At 43.2% G+C, this 24971-nt stretch overlaps 1 protein-coding gene and 1 long non-coding RNA gene across 4 annotated transcripts in view; one reads left to right on the top strand and one right to left on the bottom strand.

The window, feature by feature from the left end:
• The first annotated feature begins 8027 nt into the window (after positions 1–8027).
• DEPTOR (DEP domain containing MTOR interacting protein) overlaps positions 8028–24971 on the top strand; it is a 78839-nt gene continuing 61895 nt past the window's right edge. The window contains exons 1-2 of one of the 3 annotated variants that reach the window (XM_071421670.1): positions 8031–8523; positions 8678–8773. In XM_071421670.1, coding sequence (XP_071277771.1) covers positions 8688–8773 — 86 coding nt within the window. In that variant the 5' untranslated portion in view covers positions 8031–8523; positions 8678–8687. Of the gene's footprint in view, positions 8774–24971 lie in introns of all 3 variants that reach the window. The other 2 variants (XM_071421671.1, XM_071421672.1) reach the window with 2 other exon arrangements.
• Positions 10119–11519, bottom strand: LOC139587392 (uncharacterized). Its single transcript, XR_011678385.1, has 2 exons — positions 11169–11519; positions 10119–10454 (listed from the first exon to the last, which is right to left on the bottom strand). It is a non-coding gene; the product is annotated as an uncharacterized lncRNA (long non-coding RNA).

Genomic DNA, 24971 nt, shown 5'->3' with positions numbered 1-24971 from the left:
CTAATGCTGGAATGAGCTGCAGAACAAATGTGGGATTCTGTTACGTTCTAGGTGTTTCTCATGCTTCTGCTTGTAGGGCCTTGTAGTTTCACTCTCAGTCATGATGAATAAGGCAATCTCAGTCTGTAACTGTACAAGAGTTACCATTTCACTTGATTTTGTCATTGTCAACTTTCTTCCCAATGCTGAAATGTTAGATGAGCAGGCTATACCCTTCACATCTTCTTCCCCAATATACTTAGAAGCCCTTCTAATCCCATGCCCTTTTTAGCCCCCAACCATCAACCTGACATGAAACACTCTGCAGGCATCTCTGCAGGAAACATTTTATTCTGAAGATTTCTATCTACTCCCCTCATCAGGTACTAGGCCCTATGCCTAAAGCATCCCATGTCTGTTATATTTTTGGTATTTTTCTGTGAAGATGCTAACCATCTTTATTTTTTTTCTTCTGCTGCTCCATACTGGTTATTAAACTCCAGTTTGTTAAGAGCACAACCATTTTTCCACTGTAATCTCTGTGTAAATGAGTATCTCAATTTTTTTTACAATCTGTGAGTAGTGAGTTTATCAAAAGGGCTGTCAATGTCTTGAGATGTTGAACAATTTGACATAATGTGGTAGGCTATAACCAGGATAGAACAAGTAATTTTCCATTCACTGGATGTTTTGGCATCTCAGATCCACAGTCACTGTTGACTCAGAAAAGTTCACTGCCTGTACACTTAGGACTGAAATTCTTGTCTTCTCACCTTCTCCTGCCTAAGTGTTAGAGACTGGGTCATCAGTTTTGACACAGACCTAACCTAACAGAATTGCTTCAACCCAGGAAATTGCTTGGTAAGTGGATGATGAGACTGCTCTCATCATGAACTGCTTCAGAAGAGATCCTTTGTGAGGCATGGGGCAAAATACTTCCCTTTAAGCCTATCTTCAGAGATCTAAATGAGTTTTCCTCCAGAATTTAATGATTTGAATGAGAGAAACATCAAAGGCCATTTAAAAACTTTGAAAGCTTTAATTAAAAATTCTATGCAGGTTCCATTCCTGGGGGAGTGCACACCAGGGTCTGCCAAATTGTGTCATAGAAAAAATACCAGTGTAGCTGATCCTATTCCATGGTGGGGGTGTGCATTAAGTGGGCCTTCTGAGATGCTTCTGGGTGAGTTTTCTGTATTGACATCTTTAACAGTGGCAATTTGGAGGGCTCCTCTCCAGAGAGAGAAGTCAGTGCAGATAGGGAGGAAAGGTCTTGTCTCCCTGACAGTTGCTGTGAAGGTAGTGTAATACCGGAAAAAACTCTGAGGAACCTCACAAAGAAAATTTATTCCTTCCATCTCCTCCCTCATCATGGCCTTATTGCTGCTGTTCCAGCTTCTTTCCCTCTGTTTTCTCCAGCCCAAGTCTTGCTTATGTTGTTAATGGGATGCTTTTCTCACCAATCCTCTTTGCTGGTGCTTCCTGGACTTTTTCTATCCTCATTTGGCCCTTCTTCCCTGTGGGAGTACACCTTGGTGAAATTTTCTTCTCAGACTCAAGAACTACAGACTGATTTTTACATTTTTTTCCTGCTGAGCTGTTGAGAGCAGAACAGTGTTCCCATTACAGTTCAGCCCTTGGCAATATTGTTTACCAGTTATCTATTTAAAGACACCTGAATTTGGTCTTATGAGAGAACCTTGATATGGTTCTGTTTCATCCCAGTTCTGTCTTTGATGCTTCCTTCCAACAGGTTTTTGGCATCCAGTTACCCTGATGCAGAGCTGCAGAAGAACTCTTTCTACACTGAAGAATTCTGGTTCTCAATAGCACTGAAGATCCTTTCTCTTTAGTTCAATAGAGGGACTGGTCATAGCTGATCATTTTGCTATATCTCAGCACAATGTAGATTCTGATTTATTTTAGAATCATGTTCTACTAAGTTAATCTCATGGCTTCAGCACTGTAGAACATCCAGAAATACTTTGAGAACCCAGGAAGTCCTAGATAAATACTTGCAAAGTGCCTTCCTGAAAAAGAATATTGAATTATCCGGTGTTTTACTGACTTTTTCATTTTTACTAGATTGGGCAGTTATTTTTGGTGTTCATCGGGGAGGGAAATTAATGATGGAGTCAAATATGTTTGTGTTTTTAATTATGTGCAAAGATTGTATTGTCTAAAGATTATACCTTTATAAAATTAGCTTAATTTAACAGTCTTTTTCTTTTGTGGAGCGTCGATTCACCACAATTTTCTAATTGGCATTTTCATACTTAAATTCTTGAAAGGGCCACAGGGTGGCAGAGCGATTAAACACTGGCCACAGTTCTTTATAGGGACATGGACCCGAGTCAGGCGAGCCAGCGTAGCTGCTGTGCTGATTATCCCGGTGGAGCCGAGCCGTGCCATCGGCTCACCCCAGCTGCTGTGCCGATCATCCCGGTGGAGCCGAGCCGTGCCATCGGCTCACCCAAGCTGCTTTGCTGATCATCCCGGTGGAGCCGAGCCATGCCATCGGCTCACCCAGCGTAGCTGCTGTGCCGATCATCCTGGTGGAGCTGAGCCGTGCCATCGGCTCTCCCAAGCTGCTGTGCCGATCATCCCGGTGGAGCCGAGCCATGCCATCTGCTCACCCAGCGTAGCTGCTGTGCTGATCATCCCGGTGGAGCTGAGCCGTGCCATCGGCTCACCCAAGCTGCTGTGCCGATCATCCCGGTGGAGCTGAGCCGTGCCATCGGCTCACCCAAGCTGCTGTGCTGATTATCCCGGTGGAGCCGAGCCGTGCCATCGGCTCACCCCAGCTGCTTTGCTGATCATCCCGGTGGAGCCGAGCCGTGCCATCGGCTCACCCAAGCTGCTGTGCCGATCATCCCGGTGGAGCCGAGCCGTGCCATCGGTTTGTCGCGCTGCCGGTGTCCCTTAGCAGCGGTGGCACTTTGTCAGTGTGCCGTGCTGCTGCCTGTGCCCCAGCGAGCCCTGTGAGCCGGAGGAGCGGCTCGGCAGGCGGTGTTCCTCAGGCAGGGATGTTGTCTCTGTGTGTCCCCCAGCCTCACCTAAGGAATTACAGGCTGGGACGTGGTGAAGGACAGAGACAATGTTGAAGCCTGAGCAGCCTGTGAGGAGGCCTGTGATTCTGTGCCTCATTCTGTGCAGCTGTTTGGACTCTGTCAAACTTTTTGCCTCTGTGGCTGCCGCCAGAACCACATGTCCCCTGAGATGTGCACGCTGCATGCTTGCATCCACACCCACCCCAAGCCCTGGCTGTGGTGCTCACCCTAGGAAACAAAGAGCCAGGTGCCCTAAAGCAGAGTGTGCTCAGTCGTGGGCAGCATGGAAAGAGAAATATTCAACAGGAACTTGTGCTGAGAAGCAGAAATAGATAGCAAAGGATACTAAAGTGTCTTAGACTGAATCTCTACTCTCAGGTCTTGTCTCCCAGAGAACAAGAAAACCAACCCACGCCTGAGTGTTCAGGGCTGATCACAAGTCAGTGTCAAACCTCCAGTTCAGGCCACAGCGCTTTAAGCAAACATTTTAAATCTTGTGGCCAGACCTCAGAGTGCTTTAATGCAGAGGCAGCTGGGGGATGGCTTAAGCTGGCTTTTACCACAGAGCTAGAAGGTGTTGTCTTCACATGTGAGAAGTGGTTTAGAAAGCAGTTCCTTTTCAGCTCTTAGTCACACTTCCCAGCTGACTCACACCTCCCAGTCCATGCATTAGGCTGGATATTACTCAAGTCTAGGACTATGATCTGGACTAAACCTGTGATATAGATGAAACTCGAGTTGTACAAGTTCATAATTGCCATTGGTTAAAATGCAGCATGAAATAAAATAAAGAGAAAACAAACAAAAAGAACTACTGGAAATACATATAAACTTCTTCAAAGATAAACCTGAGGTTTCCAACAGATTTATACATGCTTTTAGGCTTGTAAATATTTTGTGATGATCAAAATTTGAAATAATTGGAAAAAGAATATATGAAATAAGAGGAATTAGAAAATATTCCATGTATAATGAAATAGGGGGCAGCATGCATTGGGTAGTGCAAAATGCTGGTTGAACAGAGCATACTGACAACTGGAATTATTTGGGTTACTGTTCTGATGCGAATTTCTGATCTTTTATCTTATTGAAGCTGCTTGTTTCTATAAAATATTTACCTGCTCACTAGAGCAAGCACTGAAGCAGGTACCCATCTCTTGGTCATGCCTTAGCTGTCAGTCCACACAGAAATCTCGCTACGTCTGTCTGGCCTAGTGAGTGTTTGAATATTTAATGCAAAATGGAAAAGCTGTGTAGGGACAGGCTTAGAAAACCCTTTTCAGATTGTCTCTGTATATCTCAGGATCAAAATGCCTTTTTCTCTGCACTTCAGCTCACTATTACAACAACTACCAGGTCAGTTACACATGAAATATGAGAATATAAACAGATATGACTCTCACTCTAGTGCTGAAAAGTTGGACAGACTATGAAAAATTCCTTCTGTTATCTCCATGGAGGCTTTTGCAGGAACTTGGATGCAATAATAGAAAAAGAGAAGTTTAACACATATCCTTATTTTGGGGGGTTTTTGTTTGTTTGTTTGTTTGGGTTTTTTTTTTTTAAACTTACTACTTACTAACTTTCCTGTGGTTTATCACAGGACTAAAATTAGCTTGGCCAGATATATTTTTTGAATCACACAAGCACTGATTCTTACTACCAGTTCCTAGCAGATAACTTAAATGGTTCATACTTAGAGCAGCAGTGAATGTAATCTATGCACTTCCATGTATGGGAAACACTATTGTACATAGCCTGAAAAGAGGAGGGGAGATTGGACAATACCTGGTAGTTCCTATGGTGCCCCTTCCCAGGCCTCTAGTGCTAAGGAAGTCAACCAGTTGAAACACAAAGACAAGGGAGCTCTCTTTGCAAGTAAGCATGGGAATATAGGAAAAAACCTTCACACATTTTCCATGAGTGTTGCAAGAGCTACTTAGATAAAAGGTCAACTTAAAAGCCAAAAACCATTTTGTACTTGTCTTTCTCAGTAAAGAGAGTGACTTTTATAAAATTCCTTTCTAAAGGAATTTTTAAATTTCATGTTTACATAATGCTGTCTCTTATACAAAAGATATTAGGTAAAAAAACCACCACAACCATCCAACAGCTTACCTGTTAATGCCTTTTGTCCCTGAAGTGCTTCACCATCTTTTGCATCTGTGTCATTTTCCTGTTTAAAAAGCTCTAGTCATCCCAGCAAGGGAAAGCCAAACAGCTTTATTTGGGACTCAAGAGCAATGTTATAGGAGAAATGAGAAGTATAGACATGAATACTTGTAATTCTTTCATAAGGATGTCTGGTGTTAAAATAAGCTTGCAGAAAATTGACTAGTGAGACTAAAGAATTAAAATATCAAATTATCAGATTAATTTATCGAGTCAAAAATGTAGGCCACAGATACAACAGTCTTCAAAGCAGTGAAAGCAATATTCGTATTTCATTATGTAAACATCTAGTGTTTCACCACTTGGGCATTTACTAAATGAGATAAGAAAGTTTATACAACTTACTAACATGTTTCCTAAACCCAGTACTCTAATACAATGTGCCTATTCATGCATGAGCTTCCACAGAGTGTTGTGACCTTGGTGGTTCAAGTGTACTGCCTTATACCTCCCTGCATGCCAGAGAGCCTCTAATGTCATCAAAAGTCACTGGAAGACACTTGAGCTACCCCTCACACCTGTGATACCAACCCTCTAGCAGACCTATGCAGCTTTTGTTACTCTCTTGTTTTGAAGAGTCCCAGGGCTCCAGCTCAAAGATCTGTCATGCTTTTGGCTGAGGAATGCCTTAATGGTGGCCACCTCCATCTCACTTAACTTCAGCCATGCTAAAGTAAAACTCAGATATTCATATCTAAAATAGGCACCAACTTCTAAAATTGATCCTATATCTGAAAAAAAAAAATCTATCTACTTACCAGAGGTTGTCTCAGAGGGATGCCTCTCTTTCTCTTGCTGTTAGGATTTCAAACTCTGCACATGCTGTCCCACCTCTTAGAGGAGCATTTTAGTCTTCATGACCTGTCCCTTGGGAGGAAGGGTCAACACAGCCTACTTTTTTTGTTAGACCTTATATTCTATAGCAGTCTGTAGATTAAAAATCCCACCAGATTATTTTGTGTAGCTTTTTACTGGCTCTTACCTGCAATGTGACCCTTCAAGGTTATGTCATTACCCTTTTTTGGGGGATGGCAGGCTTGCAGTGACTGATAGCCAATTCCCTCCTCTGAGGATAACTGTAAGAAATTTCAGTGTAGACATATGGAACAAATTACAAATGGGATATCAGTGTGCAAAAGCCAACATGAAATTCTATAATCATTAAACAATCCAGTACAGGAATTTGCAGTGGCCTGCATTTTGCAAGTTGCAAAACTGCACAGGGAAGGATATGGATTTCAGGCTGCAGTTCCACAAGCACCCTGTCATGACACTTTGTCACTGCATGATGACAGCTTCTTCTCCCTCTTCCTCCTCTACTGTTCCTGTTTCAAGCTGCCAAGGCCCACTCTACCTTGGTGTCAGCTCTGGCACTCATTGCATCCTGCAGCCAACTGCACAGCTCTGCTTACTAGCTCAGAAGAAAATTCCCCACTTTCTGTTACCCTTTTGCCTGTTTAGTGAATTGAATTGTAACAAGCAGAGGACCTAAAATTGGGAAAACTAACATAAGACACATTGCAGATTGTGTTGCCAGAGCCTGGAGGAACAGTGTATCTCCTTTTAACAGCAGTGAATGGATGAAATCAGCCAAAGCCAGGTGATAGAGCCAAGCATTTACCCAGAAATGGTCTGCAATGTACATTCTCTTGAAATTGTCTTTCCTTCAGTCATGTGATAAAGTGCTTGATAAAAATTGCTGTGTAAGTTCTTTGTCTTAAAGATAAGGTCAGATGAGATGGTTGTTTCAATTCTCTTTTTGTTTCCAGCTCTGTGAATCTGTACTTTGTATGTTTGCAGTATGAGTGGAATTAGAGGCTGTTTGCAAGTATTCAGGTTAAATGCATGCCTTCCAAATTTACAGAAAATAATCTCAGGCTGCAGTGCTTACAGTCCTAAGGTGTTCCTCTGTCTGGCCTAAATGAAACAAAGGCAGATTGTATTTTTCTCCCTTTGCCATTGATGGACGTCTAGTGCTCTTTGAGACCCACAAAGGTGCTCATTAGAAGGACTCTACTGGATTGAACCAAAGGTCCATCTAGTCCTGTGTTCATCTCAGTGGCTATAAACAGATGAGTAGGGAGCAGCAGGGAAAGCACATATGAAATGTCACACAAGTGCTTGCCTTGTGAGGCCATTATTTTTAGAACAGAGAATTTCCTGAGCTGGATGTGGCTGCTGTCTGCTTAGTAACCCTATGTAGATTTCTTTTCCAAGTGTTTTTCTCCTTGGTTCCAAGTCCATTCTTTTACATCCAGAGCCACCTTTGGTAATAAATGCCACAATTCTACTATGGGTGATGCAAACAACACCTTCCCATTGTCTGCACTCTCATTGCTACTAGGTTCACTTGATTCCTTCTTAGTTTTTCTTGTGGTTCTATTATTTTGGTTCTGAATCGATGACAGTATTGCAAGTGCTTTAGCAGAAACAATTTCCATGCACAAATGTATGTTCAGTATGTTCAGACAGCTATAAAGGCAATGAGTAGGCAATCAAGGTATTGCATGTGTTTGCAAATGAAAACCATCCTTGGACCACTGCAGAAGATGCCTCCTCCTGGACTTTTTTAAAGAAAAGGGCGATTTTTTTTCCCCCCATCAAAAATGTTGACAGTATTCGTGACCTTGCAATTTATTTCCCGTTTCCAAGACAAAATGTTCCTCTGCCCGCAAGAATTCTGCATCCTCTGTCGCCTGGAGACAAAGAGTTGATGTAAGCAGGGGATCAGGGTTTGAAAATAACCCCTGGGTGGCAGATAAGCGGAAATGTGAACAGCAGGAGGGCAGTAACAGTTTTTGAGGTTGAAACCCCAGATCACCAGCTCCCTTTCTACTGCCCGCCCCGCGCTGCATCTCCAAGGATCGCTGCCAAGGCGCAGCCCGCACTACCTGAGCGGGCAGCGGTCGCATCTCCTCCCGCGCAGTCGGATCGGCTTTTCCCGAGCTCACTGCTCCTCCGAGCAGCCCCGCGTTGAAGGGAGGACGCGGGACTTTGCACCCGCGGGAAGGAGCCACGGGCGGGGAGCGCTGCGCTCCCCCGTGCGCGGCCGCTTTCCGCCTCCCGGGCCGGGGCTGGCGGGGCGGGCAGCGGCAGCAGCCGCTTGGCTCGCAGCCCCCGGCGGGGAGCCGGCCCCTTCCCGCGGGGGCAGCGCCGACCCTGCCGTGTGACAGCCGGGGGGGGCCGCTGCTGCCTCGGCGAGCCCGGCTGCGGCGCGGCGGCTGCAGCCATGTGTTTCTCCGCCTGCCAGTGACACAATAACACGGGAAGCGGCGGGAGGGATCCGAGCCTGCCGAGGGGAAAAGTGACCTGAGGCGCTCAGGTGAGCCGGAGCGGCAGGAGGTGGCTGTCGCTGCCCGCCACCACCGGAGAGCTCCGGAGCCGGGCGGGAGGCGCCCCGGAGCTGCCGGCGGGGGCAGCGGGGCCGGGGGCGGCGAGTGCCGGTCCCCCCTCAGCCGGCGGTGCTGTGCCCGCAGGCCGGCGGCGATGGAGGAGGGCATGAGCAGCATGCAGCAGAAAGCGGCGGAGCTGGAGCACATGGCCGAGGTCCTGCTCACCGGCGAGCAGCTCCGGTAAGCGGTGCCTTCCTCCCCGCTTTACCCGGGGTCAGCAGCAGCCCCGCTGACGGCGGGAGGGGGAGGTTTGGGAGGCACAGGGCGAGGGTCTGTCCCCGCGGACTTTCTTTGCACCGGAGCACCTGCCCTGCTTCCATCGCGGCCCCGGGCTCCGGCCCCGCTTCCAGCAGCGACGAGGACGAGGGGCCGCAGCGGCGCTGCGAGCCCGGGGAGGGCAAGCACCGCACGGGGGCTTCTGCCGCGGCACCTCCGCTCCCCTGCGTGGAGCAGGAGGCGGCTGGGGAGAGGCTGCTGCGTCACTAAAGGCATCAAACGCTGCAGGAGAGCGGCGTCTTTAACGATAAAAACCCCAAAGAAACCATAAGACGTAAAGTGTCTCAGCACCCCATGGAGAGCCAGGGCGAGCGCAGGGCAGCGCTCCCGCACAGCCCGGCCGGCACTGGCAGCGGCGCCGGGCACTGACCCCGCCGAGCTGAGCCTCACTCCAAGGGACTGTTTTTATTTCGCATCAGCTGGTCCCAGCAGATGGATGGGGATCCCTACTGTCAGTGCCAGCAGCAATTAACAGTGCTGTGTGACTGGAGTTGTGAGCAGCGCAGGAGCCTTGAACAAAAATGCCTGACTCAGTTAATTTTTAATTCTGCGGTGTATGCTGGCTATGTGTGCCAGCTGTACCTATACAGTGCAGAGGAGAAAAAGTAATTTTAATAATGTCGGTTTGGTGATGGACCATCTTGTGATTCAGGAAGAAAAATCTCACTATAATGTGTTATATAAGTAACTAGAAGGGGATAATAAAAATCTTTTCTCAGTAGTTTTTCTTAAATTTTTTAAAACTTTTTTCTCAGATGCCAGACAAACTCTGGAAAGTGTTAGAAATGTTCCCTGCTTTGGCAGATGCCATCATTGCTGCTAGCACAGACACTGTTTGCATCCACAAAGGAAGGAGAAGTGCCACTTTGTGATGCACACCAGTGATACTCCTCTTTGGCAAGTAAATGTTATTTTGGTGATTTGGCAGCAGTACACACCAGTGCCTCCTCCAAGTTTGAGATTCTGCTTCAAAGTAGCCTTTAGGGTGACAGAGTACACTGGCACAGGTCCTGCATGGTGGATTTGTTGCAGAGTTGAGCATCCAAGTGTCAGATAAGAATTCTGTTGTTTCTAATTTATGTTACTGGAAGTTGAAGATTTCAGGCTAATACAAAATTTCTATAAGGATCACATTAATCTTTCTGTATACCTCATAGTTAAATGTAAAAGCAAAAGCTTTGCAATCTTTCCCAAAGGAGAAACTGAGGAAATGTTATCAAGTCTGGCTCCTAGAATAAACTCATCTGTGTTGTTATCAAGAATTACATTTGTCATTTTATTTATTATGGTATTGAAACACAGTCAAAGATGATTTGCAGATACAAAATAACTATTGCCCATCCTGTGAAGTTACCTGTGGACATTCCTTCATGGATCTATAAGTGGCTTAGATCTGCTTGGACTGGGAGTTCATGAGCAAGTCAGTCTGGCTGCTGCTGAGCAGGGAGATCCACTCTTCTGGCCCTTTTCCTTCTACCCAGCAGTAGTCCCACCTCTTTGTGCCTGCTCAGGTAACTTCTTGGACTTCTTGAAAACAGATCCAGTGTGGTGATTTGGTGTGTAGGTTGATTTTCTGATCTGCTGACTTCAAGAAGCCACAGAAAATTGGTGTTGGGAATGTGTAGCCAGGAGGAAGAAGTGGTTGTGGTAGACAAGACACAAAATTTCCATTTGGATAGCAGTGAGCTATTGGGTCAGCTGGAACCCTATTGTGAAACTGCACCCAAAATTGTCTGCTTCCCCCCAATTTTTTCTTAACTTCATTCTGTTTCTCTGTGATATTTCTCTGGGATATTCTGTGCAAAGGACTCGTATTCTTCAGTTTTCCAGGCAATAAAAGCCACAAATAAGTGATAGAAGACTGGCTGGCAGACAAGTTTTAGCCAACCCTGCATTTAAAGTTTCCCTTTTCCTGTCCAAGATAAGCATATAATTGTTAATGCAAAATGAAAATGTGGAGTGTTTTCAGGATCAAAGACAGTTTATATCAGCAGCCTTTGGGGCAGGCAAACAGATGATAGAAAACCAGCACACACGTGCACTCAAGGCAGCATACTGTACTCTATTCTTAGTGATGCTTACAACTGCAAGATTCCCCAGTGGGATTGATGCAGCCAGACAGGTGATTATGTGTGTATTTGGGTGAAAGTGCACGCAAGATGAGCACATAACTGAGGAGTAAAAGTGTAAAGTGAAACTGTGAGCATGGTATTACTTACACAAACCCAACCAAATGGAGGTATTTAAAGCACTCTTGTACTAGACCAAACAGCACGTGTGTCTAAACTCAAATACTTACCAGAGCTGCTTGCTTTAAATTCCTTGCAGAGTTCTTAGTGCCTGTCTCGCTCTGGCCTCACGTGTTGCCTCACAGCTCTCATTCCCATGGGCTGTTGCATGTCTGTCCTTCTCTGGCAGGGATCTGATGCAGTGAGGGTCAAAGTTGTCTGAGCAGCACCTTGGCAAGCCTGACTTTGCACACTGGTAGTGCCTGTGGTGGGAATGGAAGCCCTGTGTCCTCTTCCACCCCCGAGACAAGTGCACAGTGGCTGGGGGAGGGAAAGGAGTAGGACAAAGAGTTTTTCCTTCTCCTTGTTCCTGTCTCTTGGTTGCTTGTGATGTGTGTTTTGCCTTTGCAAGGTCAGGAGCCTCTGCCCTGATGTGTGCAATGTCAGCGGGTGCCCAGGAACTTGGCTGCTGGCATAGGCTGTGATGTAAATCCTGGCCCATGGGTGGGGTGATTTATGGAAAAAGAAATAAGAGCTGTATGTTGAGCTGTATGTTAGATAACATGGTAAATTTTTACATCCAGTAGTGTCCTTTGCCTCTATACCCAGTAGCTGTCTGAGCAAATACCTAACTCTTACTTTTGCTTAATAGAAACATATCTTTTAAAGTGAGGACTTAAAAGTTTGGCTCTTGGTGAGCCTTTAAATTATGAAGCTGACAGCTGTGAAGGAAAGCTGAAGATTTCAGCAGTGTGACACACCAGCACAGACCCTTTGGCAGTGTCTGTTGCCATGCAAGAGATTGGCAAGAGCAAGGGGAAAGCTGGGCTGGTCATGACCCAGCTGTAAGCTTTGGCACCAGTGGTCCTGCAGAGACAAACTGCAGACTCTGGCTGTCTGACAGCTCCAGCCACCCAAAATCTCAGCTCTTCCCTTTGTTCTGCTGCAGAGACCCTACAGCTGTTCAGTGGTGAGCTCTCTCCTCTCAGGAGGTTGCAACAGCATTGTCCTTAAAATGTTTGAGAGGATCACGGGGCCTTCAGATTCCTCAGGACTGGGAGAGCCCTTGGAGGCCTCCACCCTGCTACATCCCTGCCTGGTACAGCCCTGGGCAAGTGAATGTCCCTGAGCTTCCCTGACCTTGCTGGGAGTGCCTGAAGGGAGGTGTCACATTGATAGTCATTCTTGGAAGCTTAATAAAGGCACTACTGAAGTTGTTAAGAATTTTATCAGAAGCAGAGCAATTCCAAGCTGATTTCTCTCACAGTTGAAGGCAACAGGTTGTGCCCATTTCAGCAGTGTTTGGCAGAAGGATTAAAGTATTATGTCTGGGTTTGAGCACTGACTTGGATAGAGCTGATCTTGCCCTCGGGCCACCAAAAGCAATTTCAATGGGCATGTTTTGATATGGATGCTTGTTGCCTGTCTTCTGAGGTAAGGGTGTCTGAAATCTCCTCATTTGCTAATTGTTTCTTGATGCCAGATTGTCACCAAAATCTTGTGTATCTCCCAAGAGTCCCTCATTTCTTGCAGAAAATGTGCCTAGTAATTCAGGAATCCTCAGGCTCCAGTCGACTGAGCAGCAATATTTAAACACCTATTATTGCCATTGTATATGGTGTACGGTTCTCTGTAGTAGGTGTAACTTCAATGACACTTAATGTCTCTACAGACTTTTGGATCCCTCTTTATCATCAGTTTTCACAAGAAATCTTTCCCTATCCACACTTTTGTTAAATAGTTGGGTAAATAAATATGTTTTATTTATTCTTTTATTTTATTTACTTCTTTAGATGAGGCAGCGATTTTGATAGAATAGTTTTTATAATCAGGATTGTCTTTCTTTCTACTTAGAGAAATATGAAGCATGTTTCTTAGACATTTTTCTTTCTTTTGGAAGAGACAAAAGTTTCAACAGAAATTTATTTCCCTTTTTGTCAGAGTTGGTGTATGAGTTTTGATTCACAGAGTTAAAGGTTTTACATGATAAACAGCTACACATTTTGAAGCTGTAAGACAAAACCAGTTTCACTCGTCCTCCAAAGGTTTTACTTCAGGAACCTTATCACTTTCAGAAGCCACATTGGAGTGCATAACTTTCAGAGTCATTAATTTGTGAAGGATGGCAGCACCTACAGGTTCATAGCTTTTTTCTTATTCTAAGCAATAAACAGTCAACATTTTTTTTCATGGTGGTAGGATTGAAAAGTTCATTAGCACTGTAAGGTGCAGAAAGCCCATGACACAAAACAGTGATAGTTTCTAGAGCAATGATATCAAAAGACCCTTAGTGTTAATGCATTGCTGTGATACAGGATTATATGAACTGTGCAGTTACAGAATTTATTAAATGCCATCACTGTGCTTGAAAGAGTGTTAAGACTCTGTTGTAAGCTTAGACTCTAAAAGGATTTGAGATATATAATTGTCTAGAGGTCACTTATTCTCAAGTCACATCCCTAGATGTTAAAGTAACATCTATGCCATTTGAAGAACTGACAGAATCTCTTAAAATGAGATTTTGTAATCTGCCTAAGACAATCCAATTTTGTACTTCCTCCTCAGGGAATGATTGTTTTTCTACCCCCTGAACATTTTTCTTGCCACTTCCTTAGTTCTTCAACAGTGGTTGCATTTCCCAAGAGCTGAATTGGTTTAAAACTAACCCTGAAAAAGTAGTTTTCAGTTATCTCACTTGAGAAGACCCTTGTATGCTAATTTCTTCAGCGTGGATAGAACACAGAGATTACATCATCAGATCTCTGTGGAGCAGACTCCTCCAGAACTCTCTGTACAAATAATTTCACTTCCATCAATTTGTTTTCCAGAATCAAGCAACCAAAAAATTGTCATTTTTCTTTGTAAGGTTTCACCTGAGTGATACACTGAAAGAAAAGATGTTAAGGTAAAGGTTGGTAAAGCTGCAAAATGAAGTGTTCTGAAATCAGGTTTCTCACTAACTATACTCTATCACAACAATTTCAATTACATATTTTTATTATGTATATATACTATAAATTATTATGTGTATACTATAAATTATTTAATGTTTTTTTAAAAAAGTGTTTCTCAGATTTATATGTTCATTTTTCTAGAGTCTTTGATTCTTGATTCACCCTTTCATGTGTTTCAATCTTGCCTGTTGGTACTAATTCTAATGACAAACCTCATCTGTATATATACATATATGTAAGAGATTTCTGGGCCAGGAATTTCAATTTCTCATGTTGTCCAGTAAAATCTGGGCTATTCAATTTTTCTAGAAATGAAGATGTAAGGCTTTGTTTCCTTATTTCTTTCCTTGTAGCTGTGCCTTTTAATAATTCAGTTGTTGCCCTCAACAGCTTTCCTCAAGTGCAGCTGAGAGATCAAGTAGTTAACAACGCATGTGCAAATAGTGATCATTCTTTCACTGTGTACATAAGAAGGCAAATGTTGTATGAGTGGTTCGTGCTGTATATTTTATGTATTCCATTCCAGATGGAGTCAATGATTAACTTTTGTCTCAGGTTAGCAGAGAGCGGCAGGCGATTTGATGTGTATGGCATATGCAAGAATATTTTTTATTTATTTTATGTTAGAGGAGTTGCCTATGAAAAAGTGAAAGAAACTTGTTTCAGTATTGATGGTCATGCAGGGAAGGCAGAATGAATGTGCCAAAATCAATCTAGGTTTGCATTTATTGCATGAACCCTGCTTCTGTGGGAGCAGTGGCCATAGGCTGGCACCATGACAGAGAACTCTTCCTACCACTTGTCATTCTAATTTACTGTTTGTGTAGTGCCTAGGAATTTGAGCTGTTTATCAGGTCCCATCAGGGGTAGCTGCTGTATGCTCTGAGAAAAAATAAAGCACTTCCAACACAAATCTTGCCTGAGGTTGTTTGTAGTGTCTTGCAGCAGTGGTGGGTTCTGGACAGTGAGGGATGGTCTGTGTGAAGCCACCAAGGCGGGATTCTGTCAGGACTGGGATTTCTGGTTTGGGAGGTCAGACCTTGAGCCCAAGAGTGGCATCCTGAAAGCATAGAGAAAAATAACTCCCAAGTGTGGAGATATATTTTAAACAATTTTAATGCATAAACCACTGGAATTAAATAGGTGTTCTTGCCTTCTGGTTCCCTCCTCAGTCCTTTGGACTGGCCTAAGCACCTCTGGACCATCAGCAGATGGTGACCTGCGCTGCAGGAGTGATCAGCACAGCTTTTGGAAGGCTGGTATTTCAGTTGGGTCAGTTTTACAAACCAATTTATCACATGACCACAAAAAAGCTTTCTCTGAAGAAGTTCAGGGGGAGAAATGGGTGCTGGCTTCCCCCCTGTCACTGGAATAGGCACGGTTTGAGGCTGTGGTTTACTGATAGAGCGGATCCAGCTGCAGGCTGCTGCTGCCCCGCTCTTATCACTTCCCTTGCACTTCGCACTGGTGTTTGTCTGGGATCAGAAGTTCAGGGAACTGAAGCAGCTGAAGCCAAATAAGAAAAATTTAACTTTCTAAACAGGTTCAGTGTGAAGTCAGACCAGTGCCAGCACTGGGGTGAAGGAGGCAGTGCAAACACATGGTCAAGTACAGGGAGAGGGAATGGTGGCAGCAGCCACTGCTGGGTTTGCTTGACCACCCCCTCAGGGTTTAATTTGCTGGATTCCCATTAAAAAATTTCAGACTCCGGTAGAAGACATTGTAAAAATGGTGTTGAGTTTAAAATGCCCAATGTACATGCTGTTATTGGACAGGAACAGAGACTAAGTTTGACGATGTTTTTTTTCTCTCAAGGCTTTTACCTTTACTTCTGCACTCTTGTCACAGTATTGTACATGAACGTGAATAGACGTTGAAATACTGACATTTCATGTGTTTTGAAATTTGTACTCTGCAATTTGCATGACCAGCTTATCACCAGTGTGACAGCACTACTTCAGAAGGCAACCCTGCCCTTAATTATCAGCCTTTTACAGTTTTAAGAGTTTTCATCTTAGCAGTGCCTCAATCTAGTAAATGTGTTCAGACCTCAAAGGTGCAGTTGCAAATAATTAAAAATTGTTTCTGATTGCACTTGCTAATTCAGAGCGAATATGGAAGCACGTTTCCACATCACAAGGCTGTAATTCTCCATTTCTTTGCAATTGTGTGGTTGGGTCATGGGCTACCACAGCTGTGTGACAGGGATTTGCAGGCAGATGAGCGTTTTCTGGTTTCTGTGAGAAGCCAGGGGAAGGTCACACTGTGGGTTTTACAGGACTGTTGATTCAATGTGTCTGGCTACTGCTGCAGAAAAGAGCAGCCCAATTCCCTTGGACTGGGGCTTCTGCTGTGTGGCTGGTGCACTGCACTGGTGCATGTCTGAGCCCATGGTGAACAGTCTGGGGGGCTCAGCCAGGGTGTCATCCTGTCAAACTAGCACCGATGATGGTGTAAGGGGTAAGATCAGCTGGCCTGAGGTCAGGGGATGAGGACCCCACAGTGAGATTGTCTTGTCAGGGAATCAGTTCTTGAAGTTAAAAGTACAGCTCTGCCAGGCCATGAGCCCCTTCTCACCCCCGTTCTTGCCCTGCTTGACCCTTGTTTACACATCAGGTTTTTGGCAGAGATCATAGCAATGCTAGACAAGATTTGGGTGACTCCATCCAAATGGGTCTGTGGCTGTTTGGGTGAGGGTGCCTTCTCTATTAAGGCAGCAAACACAGAGATGCTCACTTGAAGGTAAAAAATCAAACAACAGTTACTAAATGGCTGATCAGAGCAAAAGCCAACACACCTAAGAGATGGTGATAGCAAAGATGGGAGCTTCAGAGTCAAGTATGGTAATACTGTGTTTGGTGTGACAGAAGAGGAGAAGGCAGTAGAAGGAATCTGGGAGACAGACACTGTTATTCTTCTCAAGAGCTGTGGCAGCTGTATTTCCAAGCTGTAATGCTAGATAAGATTCAAACAAGATCATGTTTGTAGAGGACAGTGCATAGAAGACTTGAGGTGGAAAGTAATAGGGAAGGAGAGCTTTAAACAGAACTTAAACTTTTTGGGGGAGTGGTATAGCTGTCCTGAAAGGGGCATTGCACAAAGAGTCTGCAGAGACCAAAGTTCTGCTCATGCAGCACTATGATATTTATCCTGTATGAATCTTCTATGCTGTACCTGGTTTGGGAAGATTCTCCCATCCCCAGCAGTACGGTGGCCATCCAGCACAGTAGCCTTTGACTTTGTGTTACAGAGCTTTGTGTTGGTTTGCTTCATTGCTTCTCACATTAAGTACTGTGGGGTGTTTTTCTGTAGTGTTTCTGTTGGTGTCCAGCTCAACAGCTGTACAACCCACTGGCTCTGTGTCTGCACCCCTTACCTGTGTATTGGGCCAAATGGGTTTATTGGCAGGTAAAAAGAAATGTTTGTATGTCATGTCTGTTGCTCTTTGCATTGTGACTTGTATCTTCAAGGCATTGTGGCTGCTTAAAGCAGGCCTGCCTGTCCCTTTGTGTTTGTACAAGCCAGTCTTGGCCCTGGTTTAAGAGGCAAAGTGAATGCAAGAGATAATTACAATTTGGTTAGTAAAAACAATGATTTTTTATTTAATTCCAATGAGTATTGCAAAATATTCACAGGAAGCTGACTTTTTGAGGGTTTATCTGAGGAATCAGTCCAACATTTATGCTCATCCTCTCTGGAAGGAGAATCTGACAACACACAGCCAACACATCACTCAAAGTTAGGATTGCAAATAATGGAAATTACTTCTGAAAAGATATTAGCTAGGCATTATTTATAGCACTGATTGTCAGCTGTGGAAAAATTTCCTTTCATTTTTTTCTGAAAAGATCCTTGTCTTGATAATCATACATCCTTTTCTGCAGTAGCATATAATTGTATAGCTTAGAAATTAGGGCGATGTAATAGAAAGCTGTTAATTGTTTCCTGATGCACAGGATATAATTAACTTACACTTTCCTCTAGTTGAAATTAATTTATTTTTACTAAGATGTAGAAAAAGTAACTTAGCTTAAACTGCTATTTTGCTGGTTGTTCAGTGCAAACAGAGGGAAATTGTCACGGGAAGAAGTTCAAAGTAGCATTATCATGTATAAATCCCAAAAGAGATTGTACAAATACCATTTTGAGAGTGTCTGGAAGCATAAAGACTTGCATTGGACATTATTTTTAAAACTCTTAGCACATATAATAAACTCACACTTTTCAAGTCTTTTGGCAAATGGTAGAAATAGGTGAGATTAAATTAGCTTAATAAGTGACAAGAAAAATGGGTCCATAATAGGAGCCATTGGTATCATGTTACTACATGTCTAATTAGAGAAGGGATGAAAATGGGTTCTTAAAAACACACTGAACAGAAGAAATAGAGCAAGGTTTATTGAAAGCTTTATTTTATTTCAATAAGATTTATTTATCTTTAATTTATGCAAAATTATGCAACTCTAAAACAGACTGCAAAAAGTTGTCTTCTTACAAGACTCAAGCCCCAAGGAGGGCTGGCTCTCAGGCTGGGGTTGGGCCAGGACATGTGATATACAAGGAGGTGCTGAGGGATGGATCTGCTCAGCCTAGAGAAGAAAAGGCCCGGGGGATTCTTCTGGTTGCAAATACTAAAATGAGATTATATAGGGAAAGGGGGAGAGAATTTTCCAAAGTGCACAGGGATGGTACAAGAGGCAGTAGTCAAAATTTGCAAGGGACTTCCTAATCAGAGATTTAGAAAGAATTATTGTCTGTGAGGGTAAGTAAAAAAATGGAATAGGAGTCCAGAGAAGCTCTGAAATATTAAAATCTTGTCTGGACATGACCCTGAGCAACTTGCACTAACTGGTTATGCTTTCAGTATAGATTGGACCAGATGACCTCCAGAGATCCCTTCCAACTGAATATTTTATGAAGGCATAGTGTGTTGTCTTCTTTAAGCTGTGGTGGCTGATATTATCAGCTTTTTGTTATTGGCTGGTAACCAGAGAAAATTATCCACTCAGTGACACTGGTGGGAGAGCTTCTAAGAATGCCTCCTAACCTACTCCAGTGCAAAATCAGCTGCCTTAGTTTGTACCACTGCTCTCACATTGTCCAGCTTTTCAAGCAAATTTAAGGATGAGAAATGTATCAATTTCCAAATGACTCCCAAGAACTTTTGAAATCTCTCTGTTTCAACTGAGATTTTTAGGAAGATGTGAAGGTGACAGCCTGACTCCCTTGACCTCAATGTCCTAAGTTAGGCTAGGATTTTACCTCAGATCACGTGAGATTCATCAAATGCCAACATCACAACTCTTCCCACCACCAAGATTTCCAAGTTTTTTGTGATCTGTAGATTCATGCCTCAAGAACTTGGGGTGCAGAAACCAAAGTGCACATATTTGTGACATGCTACTTTTATAGCAATCCTTGAAGAGTGAGAATAGGGAAAAGATTGGAGACAGTAGAGAGTAATATGTGCTGCAAGGCCAGTAGGTCATGGTGCCAGAAATGCATGTTGGCATTACAGGAGGAACAGTAATCTCAGGGCCAGCCACCTGCTCCTCTTTCTCACTGCCTGCATGACACTGTCAGATCCCCTCACTGTGCACAAAGGAGGGACCAGTTTGGGAGTTCATTTGTGTGCACAGGTTTCTGTGCATAGTCCTGCAGCTCCAACCTTGCTTGTGGAAAGAGGATTTTCATTCACATGTTGAGGGAGAAAGGTATTTGAACTATTAACATTTTCTTCCCTTGGAGGGGCACATCTCATCTGGTAGCCTGTCCTACAATCAAAGGCATGATTATATCAAGCATGTGTCCTACCATTATTCCACCTATTTAAAAATAATAATACAAATAATATAAATAAATAATAAATAATAATAAAATAAAAATATATTTCTTTCAACACACACAAAATAATGAGATTTTTGGTTTCTCTATATGCCATTGTGCTTTATCACAATGTTGCAAGGCCTAGGTCCATTAAAAATATTTCCTCATGGGGGAAAATCCAATCTCCTTAGTTTTCTATAAAGTGGTGATTTTTCCATGTGCTATGCTTTGGGCCTACTGTAATGAATCAAACACCAGTGGCTGAAGGATAATTGCTTGCATTCACTTTGTTGGGCTACAAGTGGCTAGAGCTGCTCCAAACTAATGTATTACTAACTTCATATTACTTTTTTGGGTTGAATCTGTAAATCAACACCAGCTGAAACAGTGTTTCCTACATAATTTCATACAAAATATGTTTGTACCCTGTGTTGCTTGCTCTTCTGATGAATATGGAACATCTGAGTTTAGATGGGGCCAGTAACAACAGTACTCTTGAGAAAGATATTATAGGGCCAAAGGAGGAAGAAAGAAAGGATTCTTAACTGGCATCCTGAAACTGTTCAGCACAATAAAAATGGAAAGAAGAATTTATTTAAACATATAGTGGCTAAGGAAAAGTTCCAGTGGAGTGGAAATTGTGAAATTTTGCTTACAGGCTGAAAATTACACAGTACATCTTTTTATGTTAAATATCAGTATTCCCTCTCAGAAAATGAAAAACATGTAGGAAAAGGCACAGAAAGGCATTGGTCACTTGATCAATGGTTTCATGTCTTCAGTGGCCACAAACCTTTTGCAATTTCAGCAGTTCATATCTGCACAGCCTACTTACATATGGACTGAAATGTTGTATGTCTTCATCTACAATCTGGATGAGGGGATCTAGGGCACCCTCAGCAGCTTTGCAGATGATACCAAGTTGTGTGGGAGTGCTGATCTGCTGGAGGGCAGGAGGGCTTTACAGAGATGTTTGGACCAGATGGATCAGTGGGCTGAGGCCAATTTATGAGATACAACAAGGCCAAGTGTCAGGTCCTGCATTTTGTTCACAACCCCATACAATGCTCCAGTTGGAGTTGAGTGGCTGGAAAGCTGCCCTTGGAAAAGGACCTGGGGGTGCTGGTCAACAGCTGCTGAACATGAGCCAGTGTGTGCCCAGGTGGCCAAGGTCAATGGCACCCTGGCCTGGATCATATAGATACTGTGTGGCCAGCAGGACCAGGACAGGGATTGTTCCCCTCAGCACCGGTGAGGCTGCACCTCAAATCCTGTGTCCAGTTCTGGGTCCCTCAGACCAGAACTGGAGGACATTGAGGGGCTGGAGTGTGTCCAGAGAAGGGCAACAGAGCTGGGGAAGGTTCTGGAGCACAGCTCAGGTGAGGAGCAGCTGAGGGAGCTGGGGGTGTTTAGCCTGGAGAAAAGGAGGCTCAGGGGAGACCTTATCAATCCTTACAACTGCCTGAAAGGAGGCTGAACCTGGGGTGGCTTGGTCTCTTCTACCAGGTAACAAGCAATAGGACAAGAAGTAATGGCCTCAGGTTGAACCAGAGGAGGTTTAGATTTGAACATTATGCAAAATTTCTTCACTGAAGTGATTGTCAAGCACTCTAACAGGCTGCCCAGGGAAGTTGTGGAGTCATCATCCCTGGAGGAATTTAAAAGGCATGGCACTTAGGGACCTGGTTTAGTGGTGGACTTGCCAGGTTTAAGGGTTGGACTCGATGATCTTAAAAGTATTTTCCAACATAAACATTTCTGATTCTGTGATTCTCTCATTCAACTGGTTTTGGTTACATTCAAATTAAGACCTAATGAACACTGTAGTGTGCTTTAATAGCCAGCACAAATAAGGGACTAAACCTTGGCACATGCTCTAGCCATGCTCCACCTGCCTGGGTAGCTGCAAGAAGTGCCTGTGGTCTGTCAGCCCAGCTGTGCTTGTTCAAACCACCTGAGGAGCAACCAGAGCCAAGCTCCAACAGATCTTCCTTTCTTCATGCAGGTGGTGTCGGGGCTGGTCTTGAGGGGAGGAATCATCTTGAGGATGATTAACACACAGTGTTGGGCCATTAGACCAATGATAGGTGAATATCTGAGTTTGTGTAAAGGCACCGTGCAGGTCTGAACCACTCGGCTCCTCTTGTCCTGTTGCCCATCTAAAGTGTATCTCCAGACTGTCTGTGCAACATGTGTTTTGGATTCTAGTTGAGGCCCAAGACTAATTTTGGAGTATGCTGTAAACATAACCATGTTGTTATAATCTAAATCCAGCAGTATTCTACTGGGGCTGATGTGTGTGTATAGCTGATGCTTTTACTTGGTGAATAAGGGTCAGGATGCATGGTCTGAGTTATTAAAGCAGTAAGAAATCACATTTTGAATTTATTGTCAGATCACATAAATACCTGTTCACTGAGCTTTCTGCATGTGTGGAGAGAGAATATTGCTTACAAGGAGAAATGGCAAACACATGGCCCAGCAATGGGAGCAAGCTGTTCAGTAGAGCAGCAGAACTTCTCTGGACTCCTTAGGGATTTATTTATTACTTTAAAAGAAAACTTCCATTTAGTCTTAAGGAAGAATGCTTCTGTAATATTAATCCTTTCAAAGCTTATATACTTGTGAGCTTTTGACAAGGCCTAATCAAACAAGACAAGATCCTTGATAGCATCCTGGCAGAAGGAGCTATTCATAAAGAGTGGTTGTGCCACAGCTGTGTATCTGTTCATATCATAATATATGAGATGTAGAAAAATGCTGAGCTAATCAAACAAAACAATCCCCAGACTAGATTTTTGCAAAAGGAAAATGTTTTAAATAGATTCAGTATTTAACTATGATTTTTAATAATAGATTTTTCCTAATGATGAAGTTCTTCATTAGCCTACCAGAATTTAGGCAGTGAGCAACTTCATCCCATTAAATAATCCCCTTAAATTCACATACCGTAATTCTTGCTGTCATGGGTTTGCATGACCTAGATAGAGATTTAAAGCACATAGGATGGTTTTTTGCCATTAAAACATTTATGTCAGAGAGCAATCCTTTCTGTGTTTAAAAAGTAAATGCAGTAGTGTTATATTGCAAAATTGTTGAGTAAAATCATTGTTACCATTGGCGTGCATTCATTTGGAACTCAGTGTAGTCTGGGGCAGTCAGTAGATTTCTGAGACATTTTTCATTTTTTCATCTGCACATGGTGGTTTATTTTTTCTTTTTCTTTTGGCAGTGAGACCTTATTGAATGTTACAGGATTTTCTGTAAGAAGAAAATGTATAAATGAGCAGAATGTTAATTAGGATTATGCTGCTTTGTTGCCTCCAGCTGACTGGAAAGGTCATACTGGCTTATATTTTACTCTCAAAGACAAGACAACTTAAGGGAACTCTAAAAGGCTGTAACACCATTTGATTTAGACTTCTAACCTATTTTGATTTATTCACTTTAATAATTACATACTCTATATTATTTCAATAAGTAAAATAAATATGTGCCACTATATAAAATTAGACAAATTCCAGGCTAAGAAGACCAAGCTGACTATGACTATATAGACATGTTCTTTGAAGTAACTTCACAGGATCTCAGGTTAGAAGCTGGAGGTCCCTGCAAACCTGGTGATCTGGATCTCAAGAGGATGAGTGAATGTTGCACGTGGAGGCAGGAAAGTCAACTGAGTTCAGACATGTAGAGATTTCAGCCAAGGGTAAAATGCAGAGCTGGTCTGTGCAGCTGGCAGAAGGATCCTCAGCCATTGCAGCTGCTCCTGGCTTCTACACTTTGATTTAGCAATGAAGCAGAGCAGACCCTTGGTGTCTATGCATGCTGCTACCCAGCTGATGGGGTTTCCTCACAGCACATCCCCAGCTCTGTCCTGGCACAGTTGTATGCCACAAAGGTTGCACGGTTTCCTTCAGATGCTGGAGGAGAACATGCCACTAATTTGGTCTTGGCTGGCCAGTTAAATCCCCATCCTTCCAATCAGCCAGGTAAGGACTATTGGATGCTTGCACAGTAAAAATGGAAACCAGGGAACACCCTGTGGCAAAAACAAGGAAGCATGTTCACAAAATGGGGTCATCTCTCATACTTACAGCTACTGAGCTTTGTCAAACACACAAAGAATGTCTGTATATCTGCATTTACACTTGTAGTAAAAGCTTTGATATAAACAGCAAGTGTCTGAATATAGGCATCATTTGAACTTTCCTTTTTTGCTGCTGACATGAACCAGACTTTAAAAAGTCTGAATCCTGGTACAGTGCATTCAAAGTTCAGCCTCTGATATTTTTCCACCTTACAGTATTCCCAAGGTTGTTTGGAGATAGCAGTGTAAATCATGTAATTATAAACCACAGGACTGGAAGGTCATCTGAAGAATATTACAACACATAATCCTTTGATATATTAATTATTATTATTATTCTTGCCTTAAGTGAGACTTAGAAATCTTTTCTCCAAAACTTTGTCTAATTCTTGCATTAGGATCCCTCAACATTACTTGAATAGCTTTTCTTGCTCTCTGCTTTCAACTCACCTGAAATGTTACAGACAGCAATTCTGCTCTTCTCACTTTTTGTCTAGGTAAGGCCAGACTCCCAATCCAGTATCTTTTTCTCTCTGCTCATGAGACTGGCTCATCATTTCTCATACCAGAGTAGAGCTTCATTGCATCTCTTTGAGCTGATCATTCTTGAATGAGATGTCACAAATGAGATGTTCTGTAGCAACAGGTACAATGACATAAACAACTGAATTTCCCATAATCTCTGGGAACATCTCTGTTAGTAGAATGTGAGCTTGCCCTTGATTTCTGCATGGTCTCAGCCTGTACCCAGTGAAAGTTTCACTACTGCATATTCAGCTATTTCTTACTCTGTTGCTTTTAGACTCTGAGTTCCCAGTTTTCAGCAGAGCATTTTGTTGTTAGTGCACAGCCTTACATTTTATAGTTTTACCTGTTCCTCCATGTCTAGTTATGAACTGTGAAGGTCATCCTCTAACAATTTAATTGCCTCTAGGCAATCCAGTCAAATGGATCATTACCTTCAGTGTTTAAAAATCTGCAGCAGTTTTCCAGCTTTGTTTTAA

The sequence above is a fragment of the Agelaius tricolor genome, unplaced genomic scaffold (assembly GCF_023055355.1).
Source record: "Agelaius tricolor isolate 1412-34295 unplaced genomic scaffold, bAgeTri1.0.p SCAF_2, whole genome shotgun sequence".
Lineage (NCBI taxonomy): Eukaryota > Metazoa > Chordata > Aves > Passeriformes > Icteridae > Agelaius > Agelaius tricolor.
This window is presented reverse-complemented; position numbering and strand designations above follow the sequence as displayed.